We start from the raw sequence: 22,343 nt of genomic DNA, 5'->3' as shown, positions 1-22,343 counted from the left end.
TCTCTAACATTTAGATTTTGCTTGACAGCAACTCCCACATCACAACAGACATGAGAGTGATTGAATCTATTTTATGGGTAATCTACACTAAAGCCACACACATCTTTTTTAAGGCAAAGCATCTGGAAGCAGCTTTGTAAACAAACAAGCGCTATCAGGAAAGTTTAGATAACATATTCTGACAGAAGAGACAGGCTTTGAAAATATCCCAGCTGTACATTGGTAGAATTCAACAGATAGAGTGAAATTTGGAAAAGCATCATTTTGGTGTCTCATTTTTGATTCTTCAAGTTGATTCAAGAGTTCTAAGCTGGACTAAATCCAGCAGTTTGGCTCACAATGCTTCAGACCAAGGCAGCAGTGTTGCGTGGAGCTGCACACCCAAGGCTGGGAGGTGACTTCACTCCAGCTTTGGGCTGTGCTCAGGAATTTCTGTCAGAAGCTGGAGCCCCTGCTCTAAAGAGGAGAGTCAAGGAGCAGTTTTTGCACATGCTGGGCACATTTCATGCTCTCCCACCTGGGCTACCTCTCAAGCTGTGGACATTGCCTACATTTTTAGAAATGCTGCAGCAGTGAGGTGAGGGGACAGCTGAGCTATTTCTGATGTGCTGCTCACAAGGTGTCCTTGCAGAAAGAGATTAAGATTCAGATTGTCCCAAGATGAAGGACTGTGCAAACAGAGCCTGTGTTAGGACCAGTTTCTGGACTGAAGCTACATGTGAGAAGGTGAGCTTTTTCAGCCTCAGTTTTGGCTCTTGCACAGTGAGGATCCAAGAGGAGATTTTAAAAAAAGCTGCTTTTTTCCACCTGAGGTGAAAATGGGTCTCAGCCCTCCCTACACATCTTTCCAATTTCTGCAATTCCCAGGGAAAGGCCCTGTCAGCCATTTTTGTCAGATTTATTCCTACATACAAAGGCTGAACTCAGCTGCACAGCACACTAGCACTGTGACCAAAAAATGAGTGGAAATCTGCTATAAATGCAGTGGACTCCCAGGACAGTGGCTTGGCAACAGCCAAAAGAAGGTTTGCACATATTCCAGGCACTCCCATCATTCCTCTGACCTACCACAGGTCCTCAGTGAGAAGCAACCTTGCTAAAGGAGCCCAACAAAGTCACTGTGCTGCCAGGGCAGCAGCAGGACCCCAAACTGCCAGAGATGCTCCAGGCAGCTCTGGTGGCCCATGGTGAGCTGGATGAGCTGCCATGAGCAGAAGAGGCCCCCACAATGATGTGTCCAAGCACAAGATAAATGTAGAATCCCAGAATAGTTTGTGTTGGAGGGGATCTTAAAAGCTTATTCTTGTTCCAACCCCCTGCCATGGGCAGGGACAACTTCCACTAGCCCAGGTGGCTCCAAACCCCTTCCAGCCTGGCCTTGGACACTTCCAGGGCTGGAGCAGCCACAGCTGCTCTGGGCACCCTGTGCCAGGGCCTGCCCACCCTGACAGGGAAGGGAAAGAGCAGCCAAAGGCACAAAGTGGGAGCAATAAGAGAACCTGGAAGCTGACACAGCTTAGGTGCCCCTGTGGATCCTCTGAGCTCCCCAAATGCCATCACTGGCTGTGGCCCTCGAGTGTTTGCACAGGGTGGGGCAGCAAACCAGGCACATTCTGCTGCTGAGGGGCTCTCCAGGGCCAAAGGAATGTGGCCAAGCTGGGGGACACAGCAAGGTGTGGAGTGTCTCAAGCAAAACAATACCTTGTGCATGGAGCTCAGCAGGTAATTTGCTTTCCCAGGTCTGTTCACCCCTTCCCTTTCCAGCTCAGTAACATCTTTATCTTACCATAGTTCAAGTAACCTTCCCAGCTGCATCCAAGATGGAATTTAAGATTCACACAGACTCACATCTCTCAATTTGCAAAGTCAAATCAGATTGAGTTAACCTTGTTAAGGTTAAGGTTTACTGAACTTTAATTAATGTCATTATTGGTTATTCTGAAGAACTACATAGGGCTGTAAAATGTAGGTGATAATGATGCAGATTTCCAGTAATACTGGACATGGAAAGCAAACTTTGCAGCTACTTTACACAGAAGGACATGCATGGCTCTCTGGAAAAACTCCAGCAAGCACTGACACCTTTATTTTAATCTTTTCCCCTTATTTTAATGTTTTAAAGTATACTTATACAGTAGTAGAATTGCTCAATACTGTTTTTCTACATTTTCATAGCCCTGGATTATAAAAGTGAAAACTAAACTATACATTAGAGTTAATTTTTTAGCAGCTTATTAGAAGACTGAATTCTGATCACCTCTATTAGACTCCAGACCTGTGTATTCAGATTTATCTGATAAATGTCAAAAAAAGCAAACACAAAGAAGAAACAAATTTAACAGTTAATTTCAGTGGCATGTCACATGTGGCACAGTGCACATTAAACACACACAGGAAATTGTGATTAAAACACAGGACAGGCATGCTGTAAATGTGCTTACCAGCTTGAGAGAAAGCTTCATGTAAAATTGGAGAGATACAGGGTGGGGGGAGAGAGAGAAAAAACAACAATGCATCAGTAGAAGAGGAACATTTGGGGCTGATGTTACAATAAAATGACACAATCCCCTTGCTGTTGGAAGGCAAAATGGGTCACACTAACAGATCTGTGCAAAAGTTCACAAGATGGGCTTGGGCAGCTGCCATGACCTGGCCAGAAGCAGGAATGGGAAGTGCAGGACCTGGGCACAGGTGAGATCAGACCTGGACTGACTGACAACTACACCAACAACACTGGGAGTTCTCATCACAGCAGTGAGGTGGGAAAAACTCACAGCTGGCAAATGCATGGGTGCCACTTTAGGTCAAAAATGTGCTGAAATGCAGCAGCCCCTTCGTGGAAGGGCTCTGGGGGGGTCAGCCCTGAGCCAAACCTCAGTGGAGAGGAGAGGAGCAGCTCCAGCAGCACCCAGCTCCATGGACCTCCAGGGGATGCCTGGTTCTTGGCTACAGCCAAAGGACAACACCCCTGGACTGTCTCTGTGGACTGCAGAGTGCTGCCCAGGCAGGCACAGAAAGCCATTTCACATTCTTGAACAATTCAGAAATAAATACTCAGACTCAAATGTACTTTGGCCATAGTCGGACAAGGTCAGGCCCAAGGAGGAGGAAAAAAACATCCACTCTCTTGACACCAGATTGGTTCTGTGACAGCATGGTAAGACATTATTCAACCTCCTTAATTGATATACATGATCTAATTCTTCAGAAGTTACCACATTTCCTGGGACAGAGCCCAAACATTATCTTTTAGTCACTCTGGGAAAGCAAGACTGAAAGCAGTGTGTGCCCATGGAGCAGTGCCTGCCCTGCCTCACCTGCACACACAGCTCTGGGCAGGTGCCCCAGGAACTCCCAGGTGAACAACTGTGCCTGGGCACACAACCAGCAAAATTCCCAAAGCCTCTTCCATCACTGCCAAATGACAGAACAGCTGCAGTTCAGAAGGATTTCCAAGAGGCAGGGGGACTGACAGTGCTCAGCTCTGTGCCAAGCACAAGTGAGCTGCTGCTCAGGATCTAAAGCCAGATAGAAAAGGAGAATCCAAACTCCACCCAGCTCATCCTCCTCCTCCTCCAGCAAGGGGCACTGAGCTGCCCTGGCAGCTCTTGGGGCAGTTGTGAAATGCTCCAGCTACCCAAGAAACTTGAGGTGCATTAAAGCACACGCTCCATGTTAACAACAGCTGGAAGGTAAAAGCTGGAAAATGCCTCTCTCCAGGCAAGGATTTGTGCTGCCAGACTTGGGAACCTCTTTCCATTCAAGTTCTCTGTCACTATCAACAGCTCCTGGCAATGGTGTTCTCAAACAGAGGCTCCATTTCTAGCAAAAACACTGTTCATTAGGATGGGATTTAAAATAAAGGCTCCACACCTCTTGTGGGCAGCTGATTTAAGAAATACACTTTTTTTTCCCCCCAAAAAATAACAATTCCCATTAGTTACCAGGATTTTTACAGCAACACATGCCAGCCATTCAAGGAAAATAAATGATCCTGAAATAACAGTGAAATGCTGCATGTGAACTGACCCTTCAGTGACAAGGCAGCAGTGACACTTCCCTCTGCAGTCCAGTCCATTAGGGAACAAACACATGATAATAATCACAATGCCATGAAGAAATTCACCCTCTGAGCTAAAGAGGCCATTAAAAAAATAAAGCAAACAAAACCAATCCACTGGAGAGAGTAATCATAGAAGGAGAAAGAATGGTCTGAAGAAATTCAGCGTAGGCAGCTTGTGTTTGCATCATTGCTTTAGCACTCCTGTGAACTTTAGCATAGACATGATCAGCACAAATTGAGATTCTTGTACATAGATACAGACAAGACTCATGGTGCAGAATAAATATTTACCTATGAAGCACTCTAAAAAGGCACAAATGTATGCTACATGCTCTAGTGGCTAAACACTACTCACTCTAAAGGCACTAAACACTGCGGAGAATCATCTGCATCAAGGCTATTCTTTTGCTGCAAATTCAGCAAATTTGAAAGGGATTACAGACACTGTATGCCCAATTCTTTTGCTGTTAAGTATGACAAAAATAGAGAACTTATTAATAGCATTTCCAAATAGTACATCAGGGATTGTTATAACCAGTATAAATTAAGCAGTTCATAGGCTGGAAACAATGAAATGCTGAAATAAGTCATGTCCACAGTTTTCCATTTCTGAAATTTATTGGTAATTTAACGTGACAGTGATTCAGTTTCTATAAACAAATATAAGCAGATTGAAAACAAATCTGCATTAAACACTACATAACTACTTCTGCCCATTCTATTGGCTTTTCACAGCTAGAAACTTGCTCACAGTTCCTGGGAGAACAAAGGCGTTTTTCCCCCAAATGATCAAGTTCCACTTCCTTGAAATGAGCAAATGTGTTTCAAGCTGTCAATTTAAACCAAGCCTAGCTTAGTCTTGCAGGGAAAATAATGAAGAGCCTAAGAGCCACAAGCTTCAATAACACATGAGAGCATGAAAGCCAGCAGGTCCATGTGTTATTGGACAGTCACGGCCACTAACCTCACTTACAGAAAACAGGGTTGAAATAAATCACTGGACTTCCATACATACAACCAAGAGGTAATTTTCATTTTTTTCCTTTTTTTTTTTTAGTGGCCCTGTAACAATCTCCCCATACTCTGCTTTGTCCAAGGAGCAGATTTAGAGGTCACATATCTTGATTCCATGAACTATCATTATTATAGACAGCTCACAGAAGCTTCCAAAGGTTCTAGGGAATGCTTCACAATCAAGGCACAGAATTCCTGTCCATCAGGGCTCGTGATGCTCAAGACTGCATTCATTAAATCATTTTAAATACATATGCAGAACCTGTTCGCAACACTTTGAATTTCACAGGTCCAGCTACTTTAATTGTGCCAATTTCAGCATTTCCAGGACTAGCAGACATTATCTTTCCTGCACATCACACTGTAAGCTGCCACTTGCCTCCCACCAAATTTTCCTTGGCTCTTTGACAAAGCACATTCCCACAGCACACTGGGGCCGGCGTTGTAAGTGGGGTTAGCGACTGTGTAGCAACAGTATGGGCTGATCACACCATACTCAGACTTACAACATATTCCCTAGCCTCAACGGCACACGTGGGTGTCCCTAAAGTCCTCTTCATGAGTTCTTTGTGAATATACAAAGACTGTGTCTGCTGGTGAGTCAGCAAGAGAAAACACACATTGGTTACACCGGGGACGAGCACGGCACCTCTGTGTTCACTGCTTCTACAGCAAAAGAGAGCTTGGTCTTGGACTACCCTCAAAGTGCAGAGTGGGAGCCTCCTGGGAGCCAGGTGGATATTAAGAGTTCAGCATGCTCAGAGAGATCAGAAAACATGGTATTTTTAAGTGCTTGTTTAAATCCCAAAGAGAAGGTATCTCTCTCAGTGCTAGAACAAACCACGGATTTAATGACCCCACCCACCAAAAAGTCCCAGTCTTGGCGCAGAGAGACACTTTGGAACAGCAAGTGCTCCCAGGGCAGGGGACAGAGCAGGCTGGAGAAGGGCTGGTTTGCTGGCTGCCTCTGCATGCTCACAGAACAACAAAGGACTGACCAGTGGGGCAGATTGAGAGCTGGGTGTCAAGGGACAGGAGGGCACAGAGTGTCAGAGGAGACGGGCGGGGAGGGACGCAGCAACGGGTGCAATGGAAATCAAATCACATCGTAATGAAGTCAACAACTTCCACTAGAAAGGAAACCACAAAATTTCCTCTGTGTGCTTTATAGAACTTGGATGCTAGCAGCAATGTCTGCCCCAGCTCCCAGACCATCCTCCCTGCTCAGCCACTTCCCAGGCTCTGGGGAGAGGGAGGGAAGCCAAGCCCAGCACACACGGAGTCATCAAAGGTGTAAGTTCTACCCCTGGATGTTGTTAGTTTGGAGGATTGCTCTTTTAAAAAATGGTGCTGATGTTACTGCTGCTGCAGCAATAAAATTAAAGAACACAAAATTAATACCAACCAGCAGAATACCGAGTTTCCTTTGTCCTCAAAATGGAATTAGAAAAAGCAGAGCAAGCATAAATGAAATTATAAGTTATGTAACTGGTTCCTCTTTCTTTGTGTTCTTCTGGCTTTAACTTCCCTAAAGAGATGAAGTTGATTTGAAGTGCTACACTAATTTCATAGTGTCTTTTAAAGCAGCTATTAGAAAAACAATCACAAAAAAACATATGACAGTTTTTCCCTTCTCCTAGCTCTGATCCATAGTAAGTGCTCCAACAGTTTTATGGTATTCTCTATAATGGACATTTCTGCTGCTGGGATTAGAAGAAAAAAGCTTTGAGAGAAACACAAAAGTGTGATTAGAAAACCATAGACACTGACAAGAGTCAGCACCTAAATATTTAAATTTTTTTAAACGGACTAGGATTTCATATTGGCAGTGACCACTGATACTGGTATTGGTGCCTCCACATTAACCTTGCATCTGTTGTGCATTGTTCAGGCATCTGTTTCCTTCCATGAAAACAAGATTCATTGGATTTTTGGTTTGGAAGCAAAATTAAAACCAGACTGGGCACAGAACATATCATAGCTAATTATACAATGTGTTTTAACAGTCACCAGTGATTTTGCCAAATGCAACCTAAGATGCTAAACCAAAATTTTCAAAGGAAATTGTTAAAACACTCTCCCTCTCCAGACAGGTTGTGATCTCCCAGATTTCATGGAGGAGATGCAGGGGAATCCATTTCTGTGTCATGTTTCAAGGGTCAATTACAATGTGCAATTCCTGCTGCTGGAATTTATCCTGCTACACTCTCAGGACTTGCTCATGTCAAATAGTTACTTTTCTTTTCCTTATTCCTTAAGACAGTGCAAAAAAGGAATGTGATCCCATTTTTTCTGAAGTAAACTTTTTTCCCTGGCTTTGTAGGATTTGAGAGCTCAGGTTATCAAGAAATCCAGGGAGCACCTGCTTGGCAATTTGGCTGAATACTCTAAAATGAGACTTAAAGAGCCTTGTGGGCACCTTCACTGAGGGTGTCTGGATGGAACTCTGCCAAGGAAGAAACCCAGCAGTGCAGAGACAATTCAGAGCAAGTGAAATGATCCAAAGTCCCAACTCTTGTTACACTGTGCTGCCCTGCTGGTCCCTGCATGACCTTCCAAAAAGCTATTTCCCTGCTGTACAGATCAAATGTCCTTCTTTTCACCTGATAAATTTAAAGGATTTGTGGGTGGTTCTTGATTTCCTTTTTGCTTGGTTAGAATGATTTTATTTCTGAAGGTCGTATGGCACTTTGATGATCTCTTAGTTCAACCATTTGTAAAATACAAATCACCAAGGAGCTCTAAAATGTGAATTTGACAAGTCTCCAAATGAGTCAGAGCAAGTTGCCAGAGGTTTTCAGCCTCTCCTCCTCCATATCTCTAAATGATCCAAGGGGTCTGAGTTCATCCCTCTGGGATAAGAGAGGTTGATCTGAACACTGGACTCCAAATCCTCAGGATCAGTCAGGCAGGAAAAGTATTTACACACAAACATCCTGGTAGCTGACAGGGGAAGGAAATGAAATAGCAAAAGAACACAGTGAAAGGTTCAAATGAAGATTTAGCAATAGCCCTTCCTTGCACATTCTCAATGAATGTGTCAGCAGAAATTTGCGGGGTTCCAGAGAAGACTACAGGACATTGTTCTCATTACTTTGCCTCTCACACAAAGGACTTGAAACAATATGGCATGCAGAATTCTTAAGGTGTGCTTGGATTTCTTAGGTAATATATAAAATAATGGCCTTCCTTCAGGAACTGTGAAAAGCTATTAGTAATAATTGCTTATATGGGCAAGCAATCAGTCAGGAGGGATCCATACATCTGAAACACAAACTGGTGAAGTGCCCAGGGAACTACAAACCAGTATTTTTAAGTCAAGTAGGAAATACTCATGTCAACATTCTGTTCTCTGAATGCCTCTAGGGAGCATTAGCAGCAGTACCTTCACCCCAAAGTGAGCCAGCACTGCCCAGGACAAGGAGGGCTCCAGCTGCCACCCCTGGAGTGGTGCCACCACCCAGCACATCCTCAGCTCTGCTGCTGCACAAGCAGAACTGAAAGTCTGCCTCCACCTGGAAAAACCACTGAGAAAAGATGCTCTGAGTCAAACTGCAACTGAGGTAAGGAGGGACACGTTCAGAACCTGCCTTTGGACAGCTTAGAAACTTCCCACTTCCCCAGTGAAACAGGGATGGGAAGAAATGGGATTTTTTGTGTTCTTAGTGTCCCATTAAAAGGCAATTTCCTAGCAAAGAACTGAAACTGTTTAAAACATTTTTATTTTTGACTGATCTGTCTGTAACCAGATGAGACAGTGCATTGTTTACAGCACTGCTCTCAGTTCTTTGTAACCAACCACTGAAGTTCCCCATGGAAATCATCTCTGCTTTTATACAGCTCCAGTCCTCAGAGCTAAATGAGTGCCTGGAGCAGAATTTGGGCTTTTCTAAGTAGTCACTTCCTCACTGTCTGCTCTAAAAAACATTTAAAATACTGAACAGTTTTGTCTCCTTCCTGTAATTTTTACAGGAGAAAATAATTCTAAGGGTTTCACCTAGAAGGCAAAGCCATGCTGTGCCAGCAAATTTTCAGTAGAACCATGCCATGTGTGAGCTTATTTTTGTTTGATAAATGGCAAATTTTATCTCAGGGACCTGACATTTTATTTACTGCTTATGAAGACCACCAATGAGAGGATTTAATTCCACACAAACACTTCAGAATTGGTTTGTGACTACAACCACAGCTGCTATCAGCAACAGGAACAGCAGCTGACCTGGAAAACCTCAGGCCACATTTCCTTCTTTATCAGCAGCAAAGGAGACAGGGACACTGAGCTTGGAACAGTGGTGGTGTGTCACAAAGTGTTGGTCCAGTGTGACCTAAATCCAGGTGAATCCCCAGATCAGCCCTAGAGTTTTTCAGCATCTTTCCACCACACAATGCTTAAACCAGCACTGACACACTGCACTGCAGCTGCTGGCAGGGGAATCCCAAATCCTGCTCCCTCAGAACCTCTTCTCTGTCATTTGGAGTTTGCATAACATATACTGCACTAATAAAGCTTATTATTTATAATATAAACTGCACTAATAAAGTTTTTGCACACAGGATATGAGTTTAAACTGTGCATTGTGGAGCTGGGAATTGTGTCCCAGACTCCCCTGACCTGGCAGCCCTGGTTTAAAGCACACCTGGACCATGGAAAGGCTTTGTTCCCACCCAGGATCAGTTCACCTTCTCCTCTCACCAGTTTTCATGTCAATACTCAGAGTTCCTACACAAACTAACACTGCAGCACCTGAACCACGAGATGAGTGACTGGAACCAAGTTCCCACTGCTCCAGTGACAATGTCACATCATCCCAGACTGAGCTTTTACCAACTGAAATCACAGCTATTATCTCCTAGAATCCCTCCTAATTTACCCATCTCCTTCTGACACAGACATTGAGCTGAACCCACCCTGCAGAGAAAAAAACTAAAAGGCTTTGACTTCTTACATGAGCCTTACTCAATGCTCAGCTCCTCTTTCTGTATTTTGTCCACCCCCTCCTCCCCCCAGACACCCAGATTTGTAATTCCCATCAGGAACTGTACTTTTTTGTGGTTTCACTGTGGGGGTTTTGACTACAAATGGCTTTATATGTTGGGAACCCTTGGATCTGTCTGCATGTTATGATCAAACACAATGGAACCGTTCACAAAACAAAAAAGTTTTTACTTAACAGAACGTGCAATAAAAGCGCAAGAAAGAAAAGAGAGAGAGAAAGAGAGAGAAAAAGAGAGAGAGAGGTATCCAGAGGAGAACTTACCCCGCGCTTTAGGCTCCTGAAGCAGTGGATTTTGGGTTTGGAGGTCATGAACTCGTTGAAGCGATGGGAGAGGGGTTCCTTTTGCTGCTTGGGAGACTGGGGGCCGTTGGGAACAGCAGAGGGTGAGGCAGAGGCAGGGGGAGGAGGAGGGGGCTGATGGGGGGATGTTAAAAGGGACATAAGCTACGTATAAGAGATGGAGAAGTGACAGAATAAAAACCAAAATAAAAAGATAAAACACAAAACGAAAATAAGCATCAAAACCAATATTTGAAATCCAGAGAAAAAACCAATTAAATAATTAAATATTAAAGGCCATGGTTTAAAAGAGGGGAGAAAGCAGTAGTTCAGAGTTGTGTTAAATGAAGAGTTGTGATAAATGAAAGTGTTAGTAAGTGATGCAACAGAAGAGTAACACAAAAGTACTTTGAAGGAAGCTCATGCAGACTCTTCCATGCAGCACTATCCCCATAAATTGCCCTGTTCTGCTCTGTGGACAGCTGCAATAATGCATATGGATAGAGCTTTCAAATACCTGAATTTAAATGGATCAGATAAGGAAGGTACCTTAGTGCCCAGTAGCGTTTCTATTATCTGGAAAACAACAAACCACATTCCTTCCTGCTTCCAAATCATACCTCAGCAATGTGCATCACACTTCACTTGTACAGATCACTCTATGAATTTGCTCAGGAGTTAGTCCTGGTTGTGTTTTTATTCTGGCTACACTGATGTAAGCACCAGACAGCGAGTCCTCTCCCACACCAGCACTACAGGAATGAGAACTTGGAGATTTTTAAAACTCAAATTTAAGTGGTTTGGTAAAGGGGTCAGAGCAAGAGTGAGGTCAAAAAAACAAAGCTATTCTGGGCTTCCATCAGTGTTACTGAAACCTGATTGAGTCCAGTCCCCCTGACACATCCTGGTAACCCCAGATAAATGCTGCCATGCATTATGGTGTAAAGTATGACAGTGGGATGAAAAAGGTTTAATGGGTACATAAGTTAATATGGTCTTTTAAACAGTCAACTGCTCAGTTAGTTCTGCTCCATTAGTTGTGCTTCAGAGTGAATCCCAGCAATTCCCTGCTCCCAGCCACCCACCTGCTGACCCCAGTGCACAGACTGGAAAGACCACGCAAATGGAAAGCCAAGGAGAGTTTGAGGAGTGTCAAAACAGTAATGCCACACTGAAGCTTCCCACAGGTAACAATGTTAGTTGGCACACATGGCACTAGGTAAGTGGTTTACAACTCCTTCTCTGAGTTAGGAACAGAAATGAACCATGGCAGAGACGTGACAACTTAAGTTAAATTAATTTAAAAACTGCAACATAATTAACGAAATTATACAAGAAAACAATAATTAAAGTTATAAAGAAACTTAAGTAACCAAAGACTACAACAAAACACCATATTAAGACATCAGTTATTAACTTTCTGAATCTAAAATTCTCTTTAAAAAAACTCAACTTGCCAAGATTACTAGACAAGACACAGGTTATTGACAGAACACATACTAGCACCAAGCTCAAGTTTACAAATCAGTACCTTATTTTTCTTGATGAATGGCCATAACTTGCCCTTGGATTTGCTACCAAACTTGGGCTCTGACTTCCCATCCCCTCTGGAGTTGGAAAGGCTGGATTCAGACACTGTCCTCTTCATGGGCTGCGTGAAATCCTCAAAGTCGACGTCTCCGGGAGGCTCAAATCCTGATTTAAAGGCTTCTATTACCATCTGGGAATCCTGGAATGGGACAGACCAACACAGGTGTGAACATCTCAGGGGAGGCTTGACATCAGATTGGTGGCACTTTGAGGCAGAACAATAAGGTTTGTCTGTGTGGGACCAACCCTGGGAGTGACCAGGCTCATTCCTGGGAATTAATGCCCTTCCAGAGCCTGTGATCAATGAAAGTCTCTCCACCTTCTGCTGGAAAGGAGTAAGAGCCTGAGAACTTTACTGACTAGAAAAGCAAATCACACTTCAGTAAGTGATTCAGAACAAAGATTTAAGGTAGAGGTTTGCTGGGAATAGAGCTGTTAGCAAATCAGAGGAAAATCCCAATAAAGACTCCTGTAAAGGAGAGCTCTTTTGTGATCAACTCTGCCACAAGTCCACAAGTTGGTTGTGAATTCAGTGACAGTAAATGGCTGTAAATGTTTCATGAGCTTTACCCAACATCTGAGCAGCCCAAGGTCACACCAGCAGCCCTGTGCCCTGGTGTGGGAGCCACTGAAGCCAAATTGCCATTTGGCACTGCTAGGAGGGATCAAAGTCAGCCCAAAACTGGCTGTAGATGGTGTACAATGGCTTTGCTCTTTTGTTTTGGACAGAGGGAAAAGAAAACAGAAACCACAAATCAAAGCCAAACTAATCCATAGCATTCTTCCTACTCAAGTCTACAAACAAAATTAATTATACATAAGATCAAATTCAGACCTCAGCTTGCCAAATGCATTTAAATCTAATGGACTCAGGGAAAAAATATCCTAATAGACTTCTTATCTACTTGTTTTCTTGGAAGAGAGATTCTGTTATACTCCAACAGCTGTATTCCAAGATCTCTAGAGATGCTCTGCCTTGGCACACAAATATCTCATTATTCTCTAGAGAAGAGCATCACTGCCCTGTTACATAAAAAGAACTTGAAGGCATTTCACAGGTTCTGTGAGTGGCTCCAGGTAAAATGCTGTTCAGGAGAAATCTGCTGGGATATAAACATATCGAAAGGCCAGGCTCCATTGAGGAAAACACAGATACAGGAAAAGCTTTGCAAAAGTCTTCATGGGATTGTGAAGATCCACATGGATTTAAGATCCTTAGTCTATCAGGTGGCACCATGAAATTCCTACATGACTTTTAGGGAGGTAAAACACTTCCCATTATCCCATCCTTGTTTGACATTAAAACTTCCTGAAATCTAAACTTGAAGATATTTTTAATGATAGACATGAAAGCAAGATGAAGAGGAATTGGAGAAGAAGGGGAAAGAGTGGGAAAAGCTGAGAGAATTGGAATTGCTCAGCCTGGAAAAGAGGAGGCTTTGGGATGACTCAGCTGCTGCCTTCCAGTACCTAAGGGGAGCCTACAGGAAAGATGGAGAGACTGCAAGAGCCTGGAGTCTGTGGATGCCCCATCCTTGGAAGTGTTCCAGGCCACACTGGACAGGGCTTGGAGCAACTGGAGTAGGGGAAGGCGTCCCTGCCCATGGCAGGGGGTGGAACTGGATGGGCTTTAAGATCCCTTCCCACCCAAAACATTTTCTGATTCTAAGAGATGTTACATTAAATATGCCACTGCTATTTTATCCTGTACATGGAGTTTTTCCCTTTTTCCCTTCTGAATTGTAAAGTGTTCCTTCCATTTATTCAAAACATCATTCCACTACAATGGAGCTAAAAATAACCAGCATGCTCCATATATCACAGAGATAATGTCATAACAGGAACTCCAAGCCCATAACAAATTCATTTTATCTGCTGCTAGAGCCCTCTGAATCAGGTTCTGCACAGGTTCACCTGGCAGTCACCACAGCTCACACTTGCCACACGACCTTTGTGTTGTTCAAGTGGTTAGGAAGGGGAAATGAAAAAAAAAATATTTAAAACTGATTTAGAAACACAGTAACAGCAAAGCAGTATTCCCTGCTAAGTCCAGGCAGTTTCTATTGGCATTAACAGGAATTCTGCAGTGCAGTGAGGGCATAAAGCAATCCAATTTACACAGTTGCATGTTTAATACCCAATCCAGCACTTTCATTATAATCAACACAGTTAGAATTGACTGCTCCAGAGATGAAAAAAATCCTTGAGGATATTTAAGGAGAAAAAAGTCTTTATGAACATAACTGTTTCCAGAGAGGACGCACTAACCCCTTTGTAGCTGCTCAGATATGACTATTTTGGGTAAATACATTTTTGTCAGCACAGTGTTTACAGGCGATCCTGGTAAATTCAGTTATCAATGTTTAAAGTCATCATTTTCCCATGTCACACTTGTGTATGAGCCATCATGGACTTATTTGTGAGCAAGAGAATATAAAATTCACCCTGATTCCAACACCCAGCTTAATTTAATGTATGTTTTGCTAAGAAGACTTGGGCAGAGTGTAGGCTGGGATGTTAATCTCCCCTGCATGATTTCACCATGCAGCACCAAAATCTGGACCTCAAGCAGAGTGTGTTGTTCTAACATGGGAATTGCTGTCCCAATTCCCCCTTTTCCCCCTCAGAGAGTGGTTTCCAGATCCCTGAGTTTCCTGTGCTGCTCTCTGTGACAGCAATTGCTGAACAGAGAGTAGAGGATTAATTTCAAAACCTCAGCCTCGGGGTTATGCTGCCAGTTCATGGCTCCAGGCACTGAACAGCTCAGAAAAGATTCCAGTGGAAAACATGTCTGGGACATTCAAACAGGCAGCAAGACATTTGCTGTCAACATTGGAATCACTAATGTGATCCATGAGGAAGGCTGGAAGAACAGAGGCTTCATGTAGGAAGGGAGCAGATCACTCTGCAAACAAAACAGAAAACACATTTGACCTTGTGGTCACTGTACACCAGGAAGCTCAACTGAAATCTTTTATCAGCTTTTCCATCAGAGAGGTTTCTTTGCATCCTGTGAAGGAAAATGATGTTCAGACATCAAGATTTGCTCATTTATAGATTGCCAGAAAACCTCAAACCTGCCAAGAAATATTTTACAGAAAGATTTTGTGATTGTTCCTGTAGGTAATACTTTAAATACTTTCATTATTACAAATCTAACTGGAATTAAGGCATTTCTGAAACAGACAGTTTTCTGTTTAGGAGACATAGAAACCCCCTCTATAAGAACTGGTGATTAAGTATCTGAAATCATCTCCAACAAGGCATGCTGATGCCTGCTTTTAAAATGCAATACTTCAAAAAATAATTATCCTAATAAAATGAGAGCATATTCCTTAATAAAAACAAAAAAAAAAAAAAAAAAAAAAAAAGAAAAAGTATTGCAGGAAAGGAATTTCTGGATGTTAAGTAGATTTGGGGAATAATCTGAGCACATCCTGCCCCAGACAAAGCAGCTTGGGACAAGAAGCTGTTCTTTGGTTTAATTCTGTGACTGCAATCTCTTGTGCTGAGCCTGAGATTTCAGTCTCCATGAATTTGAGACCAATACTAAATATGAGAACACCAATACAACACTTACATTCTTGTGATCCACTGATTCTGCAGCCTTGGTTATCTCATCCAGACACTTCCCAATGATGGGGATCACTTGGCGGTCGACTTCTGCAAAGGTTTTCATGGATTCCCCTATCCTCACGATTCTTCTTTCCTCCATCTCTTGGATTTTCTAAAATATTACATTTCATTCAGGTCAAACATCAAGATTAACTTCACAGTTTCACCCACTTTTCCTCTCCAGCTTACATCAACTCTTTTAAAACTTAAGGATTAAATATATTTTTAAGAACAAACTAGGACAGCTGCTTCTCAGGAAGGCACCAAGTGATACTGTTCCCTCAGACATCAAAATGTCATTCTTAAAGTAATCTCTTTTACTATTACTGAAAATTTTTCAATTAACTTTTGATGTTAAAAAATGCTGATTTGTCACACTCCAGCTTTAGACTTTTATAAGGATGGTTCCTAAGGCTTTTAAAAGAATTTCTGCAACAAATTCTTTCATTTTCTGTGCATGTTCAGAGCAATCTCATTTTTATTTCACTGTAGAATCCAATCAAAGATCTTGATGTCTCCCCTTCTCTTCCCTAGAAGGTAATTTCTGGTGTTTAGGAAGTCCTGCACATCATGTTTTGTTCACAGCACATCATGTATTGATGTATTAATGCACAATAAAAACATCATGTTTTGTTCAGAACACAGCTCCTCACTGCTCAGTGGATTCAGTTCCAGGATCTCCAGCATCTCTTCCAGGGGCCTTTCCTTTACCATAGAGAGAAACTGAATGTGGCATAATTCCATTAGCAGGATAGAGAAGGGCATGAACAGGAGCAGCCTGTTTCACTGGGCTGCAAGAGCAAAATCCCCTTTGCCTTGACTGATCCACAAGCAGCATCAATTCTTCACAAAACAACTTATTTAAACACCCAAAAGCAAGCCCTGGAGCTCACTGCAGGGAAGATCTGCAGGACTTGACCATGCTCACCTAGAGATCAGAGTGCTCCTCCTCAGCTCCAGCATTTGCTGGATTCCAGGAACAGCTTATCTCAAGGCTTTGGTTTGAAATGCCATGAGGCAAAAGAGGAGGTGTCCATTTAGCTCACAAGTTTCAGCAGTGGGTAATAAGTGCGTGTTTGCCACGCAAATATCAGCTCCTGCTCATCTGGTGGCAAGCATGTGACATGTCCTCCCTTGAAAAGGTTGCATTTTCCACTTCTGATGCTCATGACCCATTACAAGGGAACAATCATTTAGAAGTTCTGTTCTACTACATTAACCTCAATTCACTCATTCAAGCACAAACTCAGATCTTCACTCAGAAGCAATCTGATGGTTTTTTTATTCTTCCTCTGCAGCCTGTCCTTAGGCACCCTAAGGCACAATCAGTGGCTTGCTTAAAACCCTTTGGACTCCCTGCTGCAGAATTCTTGTGGTTCCCATTTAACCATCTGTGCAGCCTGGTTTGAACACAGGTTTTAAAGGGCTGGACTTCACAGATGCAACAATGCCCAGCTGCCTCCTGCCCCAACAATGCCAGGGATGCTCTCCCTCATCCCCAGCTGCACAGACACAGGAGCTGAACAGAGACAGATTGTGAGGATTCCAGAGGCTGTCCTCATCTGTCACAACACTTCAACGTCACCTTCCTTGTCTGCTATTGATCCCTTTATATCTAATTTAAGAAAAAGGGATAATTTATCCTACCATCTCTCAGGGTGGCAGATTGCATGTAAAATTTGCTAAGAAGGACCAAAAAAATCACCAAAAATTAGAAGTCAGGGTCATAGAATGGAGGTGATGAGCAATGTATTCTTGTCACAGGATTATGAGCTACTCTAGAGCCCTGCCAGTGCCCTTCCTTACCTGGAAGATGTTTGGTATGTGTGTGTAATAATGTTCATGCTGCTCGCTGTTGAACTTCTGTAGGGTGGAAGAATATTCAGCTTTGCTGTCCTCTGCCATCTGATGTCTTAGTTGGGCTTGCTGTCTTGCCTGAAGAAATACCAAAAGAAATTTATAATTTAGGCTACATGGAAAGCAATTGCATTGTGGTACTCCTCATCTTGCTGCCCAGGAACATGATGAGACTCTGAACACCAGCTTTTGGTTTACTCCTCTGGTGTAAAACATGCAAGCTGCAGTGTGGACAGTGTTGCTGCTCCTTTCTGGGGTTCCAATGTGCTATTTCACAAACCATTTCACATTCCATGAGCAACCTCTGCTTGAACTGCACATCAAACAGCAAAACAAGCTGCTCCCTCCACCTGCCCACAGGACAGGCACCTTCATGGACTCACTTCTTGCTCCCTCTGTGCCCTGCTGGGTGGCACCTGATGCTTTCTTCTAATGGGTTGCTTCCCTCTTGAGCACTGTTTTCTGGGGAAAGGGAAATGGGGGGAACCCAAGAGTTTTGTCTCATTTTAGCCAACATAATCATGACAAAACCTCTCAACTGTGAGCCCTGCAGAGCCCTTTCTCCACACTCCTCACACAGCCCTGGCATGAAGCACACAAGGAAAGAGGAGACTGAGCAGCAGCTGAGATGCCTCCCTTCCTATTTTTACCCACACAGATGATTTGCTTTGCTACCCAACATAGCAGAGCACTGGGCAATTAATCTCACTTCTTTCCCTAGAATAATCTGTCCCCAAGTGACCCTTTCATGTTTTCAGATTCCTCCCCTTACACTTCTGTTCCCAAGGCCTTCTGTTATCTGTTTCACTGCCCAGTATTCTTCCCTTACTGCCTCTCCCATCTGTTTGGTTTAGATGCCTTTTCCTTCCCTGCCTTTGGCCTTCACACTACAGCTCTTCCTTCTCTTCTCTTCCAAAATTCCCTATGCCTTCCCCACACTGAAGCTCCCCCTCCCAGGCTGGAGCTCTGCTGCTGAATTTTTGAATAATTCCTTCAGACAAAGCAGAAAAATGCTGCTTTAAAAACCATGTTTCAGGGGACACAACACAACCAAGAATTCTAGCATATTTTAAGTGGGCTCCCATTAAAACCAGTTCAGAACAGGGTCACTCTTTGAACTGTTCCAAGCAGACAATAGTTTCCTGACAAGAAATCCATGGAATACCAAATCATGGAATGTTTTTGTAATCATAACTGGAAGGCAACAAATTCTGCCAGGAGGTTTCAAATCTCAGTTTGTAAAGAAATAGCCTTCCTCCACATTTTTAGTTTGCACATCTCACCTAATAATTTATTTCACCTCAATTCAGATATTGCTTCTGCAGTCGATTGTAGGAATTTCACAGATCCCCTTCACATTCTTTCCCCAGAAATAATCCAAGCAGAATGAGGAGACACTGGGCACTAAGTGCATCACAGGAGATGAAACAGTGGCATCAAATGGAGAAGAATGTGACTATAACCAAATAAGTGAATCCAATAAAACACATACATCCAACTTTGCCTGTTCCCAGGAGTTTTAGCTGACCAAAGGATGAGTGCCCAATTCCAGCAAATTCACCTTCTGCAATCAAATTCCAAAAAGCCTCATCAATCATTTCCCTGCCCAAGTGCTATAAAGTTTATTAAACTTCACCATCCACACACTCACATGCAGCTACATTAAATACAAGTGGAAAACAATATATGCTTGTGCCACAAATACAAATTTACCAGGAAAACAAAGTCAGCCATGGAAAGGCAGCAGCTGTAAGAGTGGTTCACACTCATCTCCCAAGCCCTTCCTCACATCCCAGCTGCTGCAGATCAATATCCATTTGTGAGGCCCATTCTCCTCATCTACCTAAGAGGAACCCATTGTCTGAGCTGACTTTACACCAGCCCCACTCCCACTCCTACAGCTGTCTCTCCCTTTCTTTTTTTAAAATAATTTGAAATAATGCAACTCAGGAATTTGTCCCTTGACTCTATTGTTGAGGCAGAAAAACAAGAAATCCATTATTACACATTTCCAGGCAGACCCAGCAAGCATTAAAGTCATCAGGGCTCATTTTCAAACTCCTTGGCTGGATATGACAAAGTAACTCTGAGCTAAATGTATACAAGAGTAGACAGACATTCAGTTTCCAAAATTATCTTAACTGGCCCCAAATAAGAGGGGGCAGCAGATGAGTAAATAAAATTGGGTGCATTCCAAAACCAGAAATTTTGTATGAGAGCCCTAGTGATGCTTTGTTTCTCTTGGCCATTTAATGCATTTGGCAAGTTTCAAACTGTTTAAATATCTTTCCAATGAGGTATTTGGAGCTGAAAATAAATAATTTTTTTAAATCTAGAATTTTTTATTACTTCATTTCAGTATGTCACTTCCTCTAACATCATCACTACCAGTATTAGCAGAATTGTACCTTATAGTGAGACTCCTGCACTCTGATGAAGCACAGAATGATAAAAACAAGTCAATGATGTTAAGTTTCACATTCAGAATAGTGGATGAAGTAGCCCAGAACTGCAGAGAAGTCACAGAAGCTATTTCAGGAGTAATTTATAGCTGGGCTTTACAGAAAATGAAGTTTTGCTTCTTTGCTGCTCACTTGAGCGTGCAAACAGCTTCAGAGAAGGTTTTTTGGGGGCTTCTTAGAGTTAATGATAAAAGATTCGCTCTGATCAGTATTTCCAGGAGGAAAGGCTTTGGAATAATTGGGGTCTGGGAAAGCAGACCATGACTTCAGATACAGAACAATACCGGGATGCAGTTTTCAGTCAACACATTGTCTCCTTAAACTGGGCAGGGATGAGTGAGCAAGAGCTCAGATTGCAGCCCCATATGTGAAACACAATCCACCTCTCCAGGCTGACAGATTGCTCAGCTGTAAGAGATGTCAGGGCCAGGGACTCAGAATGCAGCAAAAATTCCCCTCTTCAAAGGAAAACAGAATGAGGTCACCTTTCAACACTGCAGAAAAGCAAAAGGAGTGTGTACACCTGAGGGGCTTGTGGGAAGAACAGCAGTGATCTGCTTCCAAATGTCTGGCACTGCAAAAGATGCACAGATTCCCCACATCTCCCACCCCAAACATACCTCTGTAATAGTATTTTTGCCCCAAAATAAACCTGCATAGTGCATACAGGCATTGCTTCCTCCCCCAAAGTCTGGGTTTGTTAAGGGAGCTCTTGTCTGAGCTCATGTGCCAGCACCAAAATCAAAAGGTCACAAATGTCACTGCTGGTCTCATCCAGAAGAGAGCTCCCCAAAATGAGCAACAGCCCAGGAGCTGCAGCACCTGCAGTCTTGCAGGGAGCAGACAGGTAAACTTTGGGCTCCCCTGCACCTGCAATCAGAGCTGAGCAGCCACACCAGGGGGGTGTTTCTGCAGCTCTGAGAGAGCACCCCAGGTAAAGGAGTGCAGCTCTGACAGACTGAAGGAGGTAACAGCTCCCCTGCAGCAGGTGAGGCTTATTACAGGTGACCTTATCTCTCAGAATCTCTGCAGAAGTGCCATTAAATAGAATCAAACCCCATCTTTTTCCCTTTGTTTAGACAGCCTTGCTGCTGGATGGGCAAGAATGCAGGACAGCAGCTAACTGCAGAGTAGTGTTAAATTGCAAAGTGTTGATTTCTGTGGCCATCTTCAGAACTTTGGAAATAGTTTTTAAAATAGCAGATCTCAGCAGCACACCCACCTTAGGAGAAAAACCCTAAATTCAATGGCCATATGAGCTGTCAACACACACTGTGGCATCTGTCTGTTAAGGTAGTGGGAAGAGCACAAACATTGTTGTCTCAAGATGATTTTAACTCCTTTCCTGCAGATTTTCTTCTTTTCAACTGAGGTGCAGAAACCAGACTCCCAAATAATGAGTTAGTTTGGGTAAATGACTCTACCAGGAGTTCAGAGATGCCAGGGTAGGACACTGAAGGCCTGAAATCTGACTTCAATATTTATGGGGGTATTTCTTTCCCTCTTAAAATAAGAAATTAGAAGAAAGTTAACCCTGCAAACCTTTGAAATAACTCATGTTAGAGAGATATATTTAGTGTGAGCCTTCTTATCACCTGCTAGAAACCACCTGTAGTTCATCAATAAGGTGCAGCTTCAGCAATCTCTGCACAGCAGAATGAGAACAAAGAATGACAGACAAGGGAACTCACAAATAATTCTTGCAACCATGCAGCACTAGTAAAGCTTTATATATTGGTCTGAATTAATTCAGGCCTAATACTTCATGCCTTTGAACAAGAAAATTGAACAGAGAAAGGGGATATAGACACTTTATGATGGGCACTGTCAAACCTGAAAGTGTAAGAAAATTTTTGCAAGTTGCCACATTTTACATGAAGGCTCTTAGAGAAATAAATACTTCCAATTGTATTGTTCCATTTACCTTCTTCCCCAATCCTCCTCTGATAGGAAATGCAACTTGTGATGAAGTGTAGGAGAAATTTTTAAAAACCAAGTATATTTTCTGCCATTTTGGTCTCCAATACAGAAAAGAATGAGGATATTTTGCTGAGAACAATTTTCTGAGACACATTCCAGAAACAGCAGAAGGGTCAATAGACACACTGTCTTCTGGGTTTACACAGACAAAAAATGCAGCTCCTCAGGGCTGTTATGGTGGGAGTGATATGAATAACTGAAAAGGGCAGAAAAAAACTTTGGCTGCTATTCAGCTGGTCCACACTAAGTGGAACACTTCGGCTCCTCAGCAGTTGCTCTTGTCCAGAATGGCAAAGTTTCCAGTCAAAACTTTGGTGTCACTTTGTTTCTTCTTTCTTTTCTCCCATTCTGCACCCCCTCTTTTCTTTCCAACTCAGACAGCATGTGAGATGCATCATTGCCAGGCCACTGCCTGCCAAAACAGATCTGGCTTTGGCAAATCCAAGATCAGACTAAAGTGCAAACAGAATAAAAAGAAATCACCCC

The 22,343-nt window shown here is 42.9% G+C and overlaps 1 protein-coding gene across 15 annotated transcripts in view; it reads right to left on the bottom strand.

Annotated features, from left to right (window-relative positions):
* Window positions 1-22,343, bottom strand: part of FNBP1 (formin binding protein 1) — a 93,116-nt gene that overhangs the window by 13,146 nt on the left and 57,627 nt on the right. For 5 of the 15 annotated variants that reach the window (XM_030232848.2, XM_050980943.1, XM_018917713.3 and 2 more), the window contains exons 7-11: window positions 17,365-17,493; window positions 15,524-15,670; window positions 11,885-12,082; window positions 10,336-10,518; window positions 2,442-2,456 (exon numbers count right to left, since the gene is read on the bottom strand). In XM_030232848.2, the coding sequence (XP_030088708.1) occupies window positions 2,442-2,456; window positions 10,336-10,518; window positions 11,885-12,082; window positions 15,524-15,670; window positions 17,365-17,493 (672 nt within the window). The remainder of the gene's footprint in view (window positions 1-2,441; window positions 2,457-10,335; window positions 10,519-11,884; window positions 12,083-15,523; window positions 15,671-17,364; window positions 17,494-22,343) is intronic. The other 10 variants (XM_030232847.2, XM_018917718.3, XM_030232850.2 and 7 more) reach the window with 5 other exon arrangements.

Source organism: Serinus canaria, chromosome 17, assembly GCF_022539315.1.
Source record: "Serinus canaria isolate serCan28SL12 chromosome 17, serCan2020, whole genome shotgun sequence".
In the NCBI taxonomy this organism is placed as follows: Eukaryota; Metazoa; Chordata; class Aves; order Passeriformes; family Fringillidae; genus Serinus; species Serinus canaria.
Note: the sequence above shows the minus strand (reverse complement) of the source record. Positions and strands in the feature narration are given on the sequence as shown.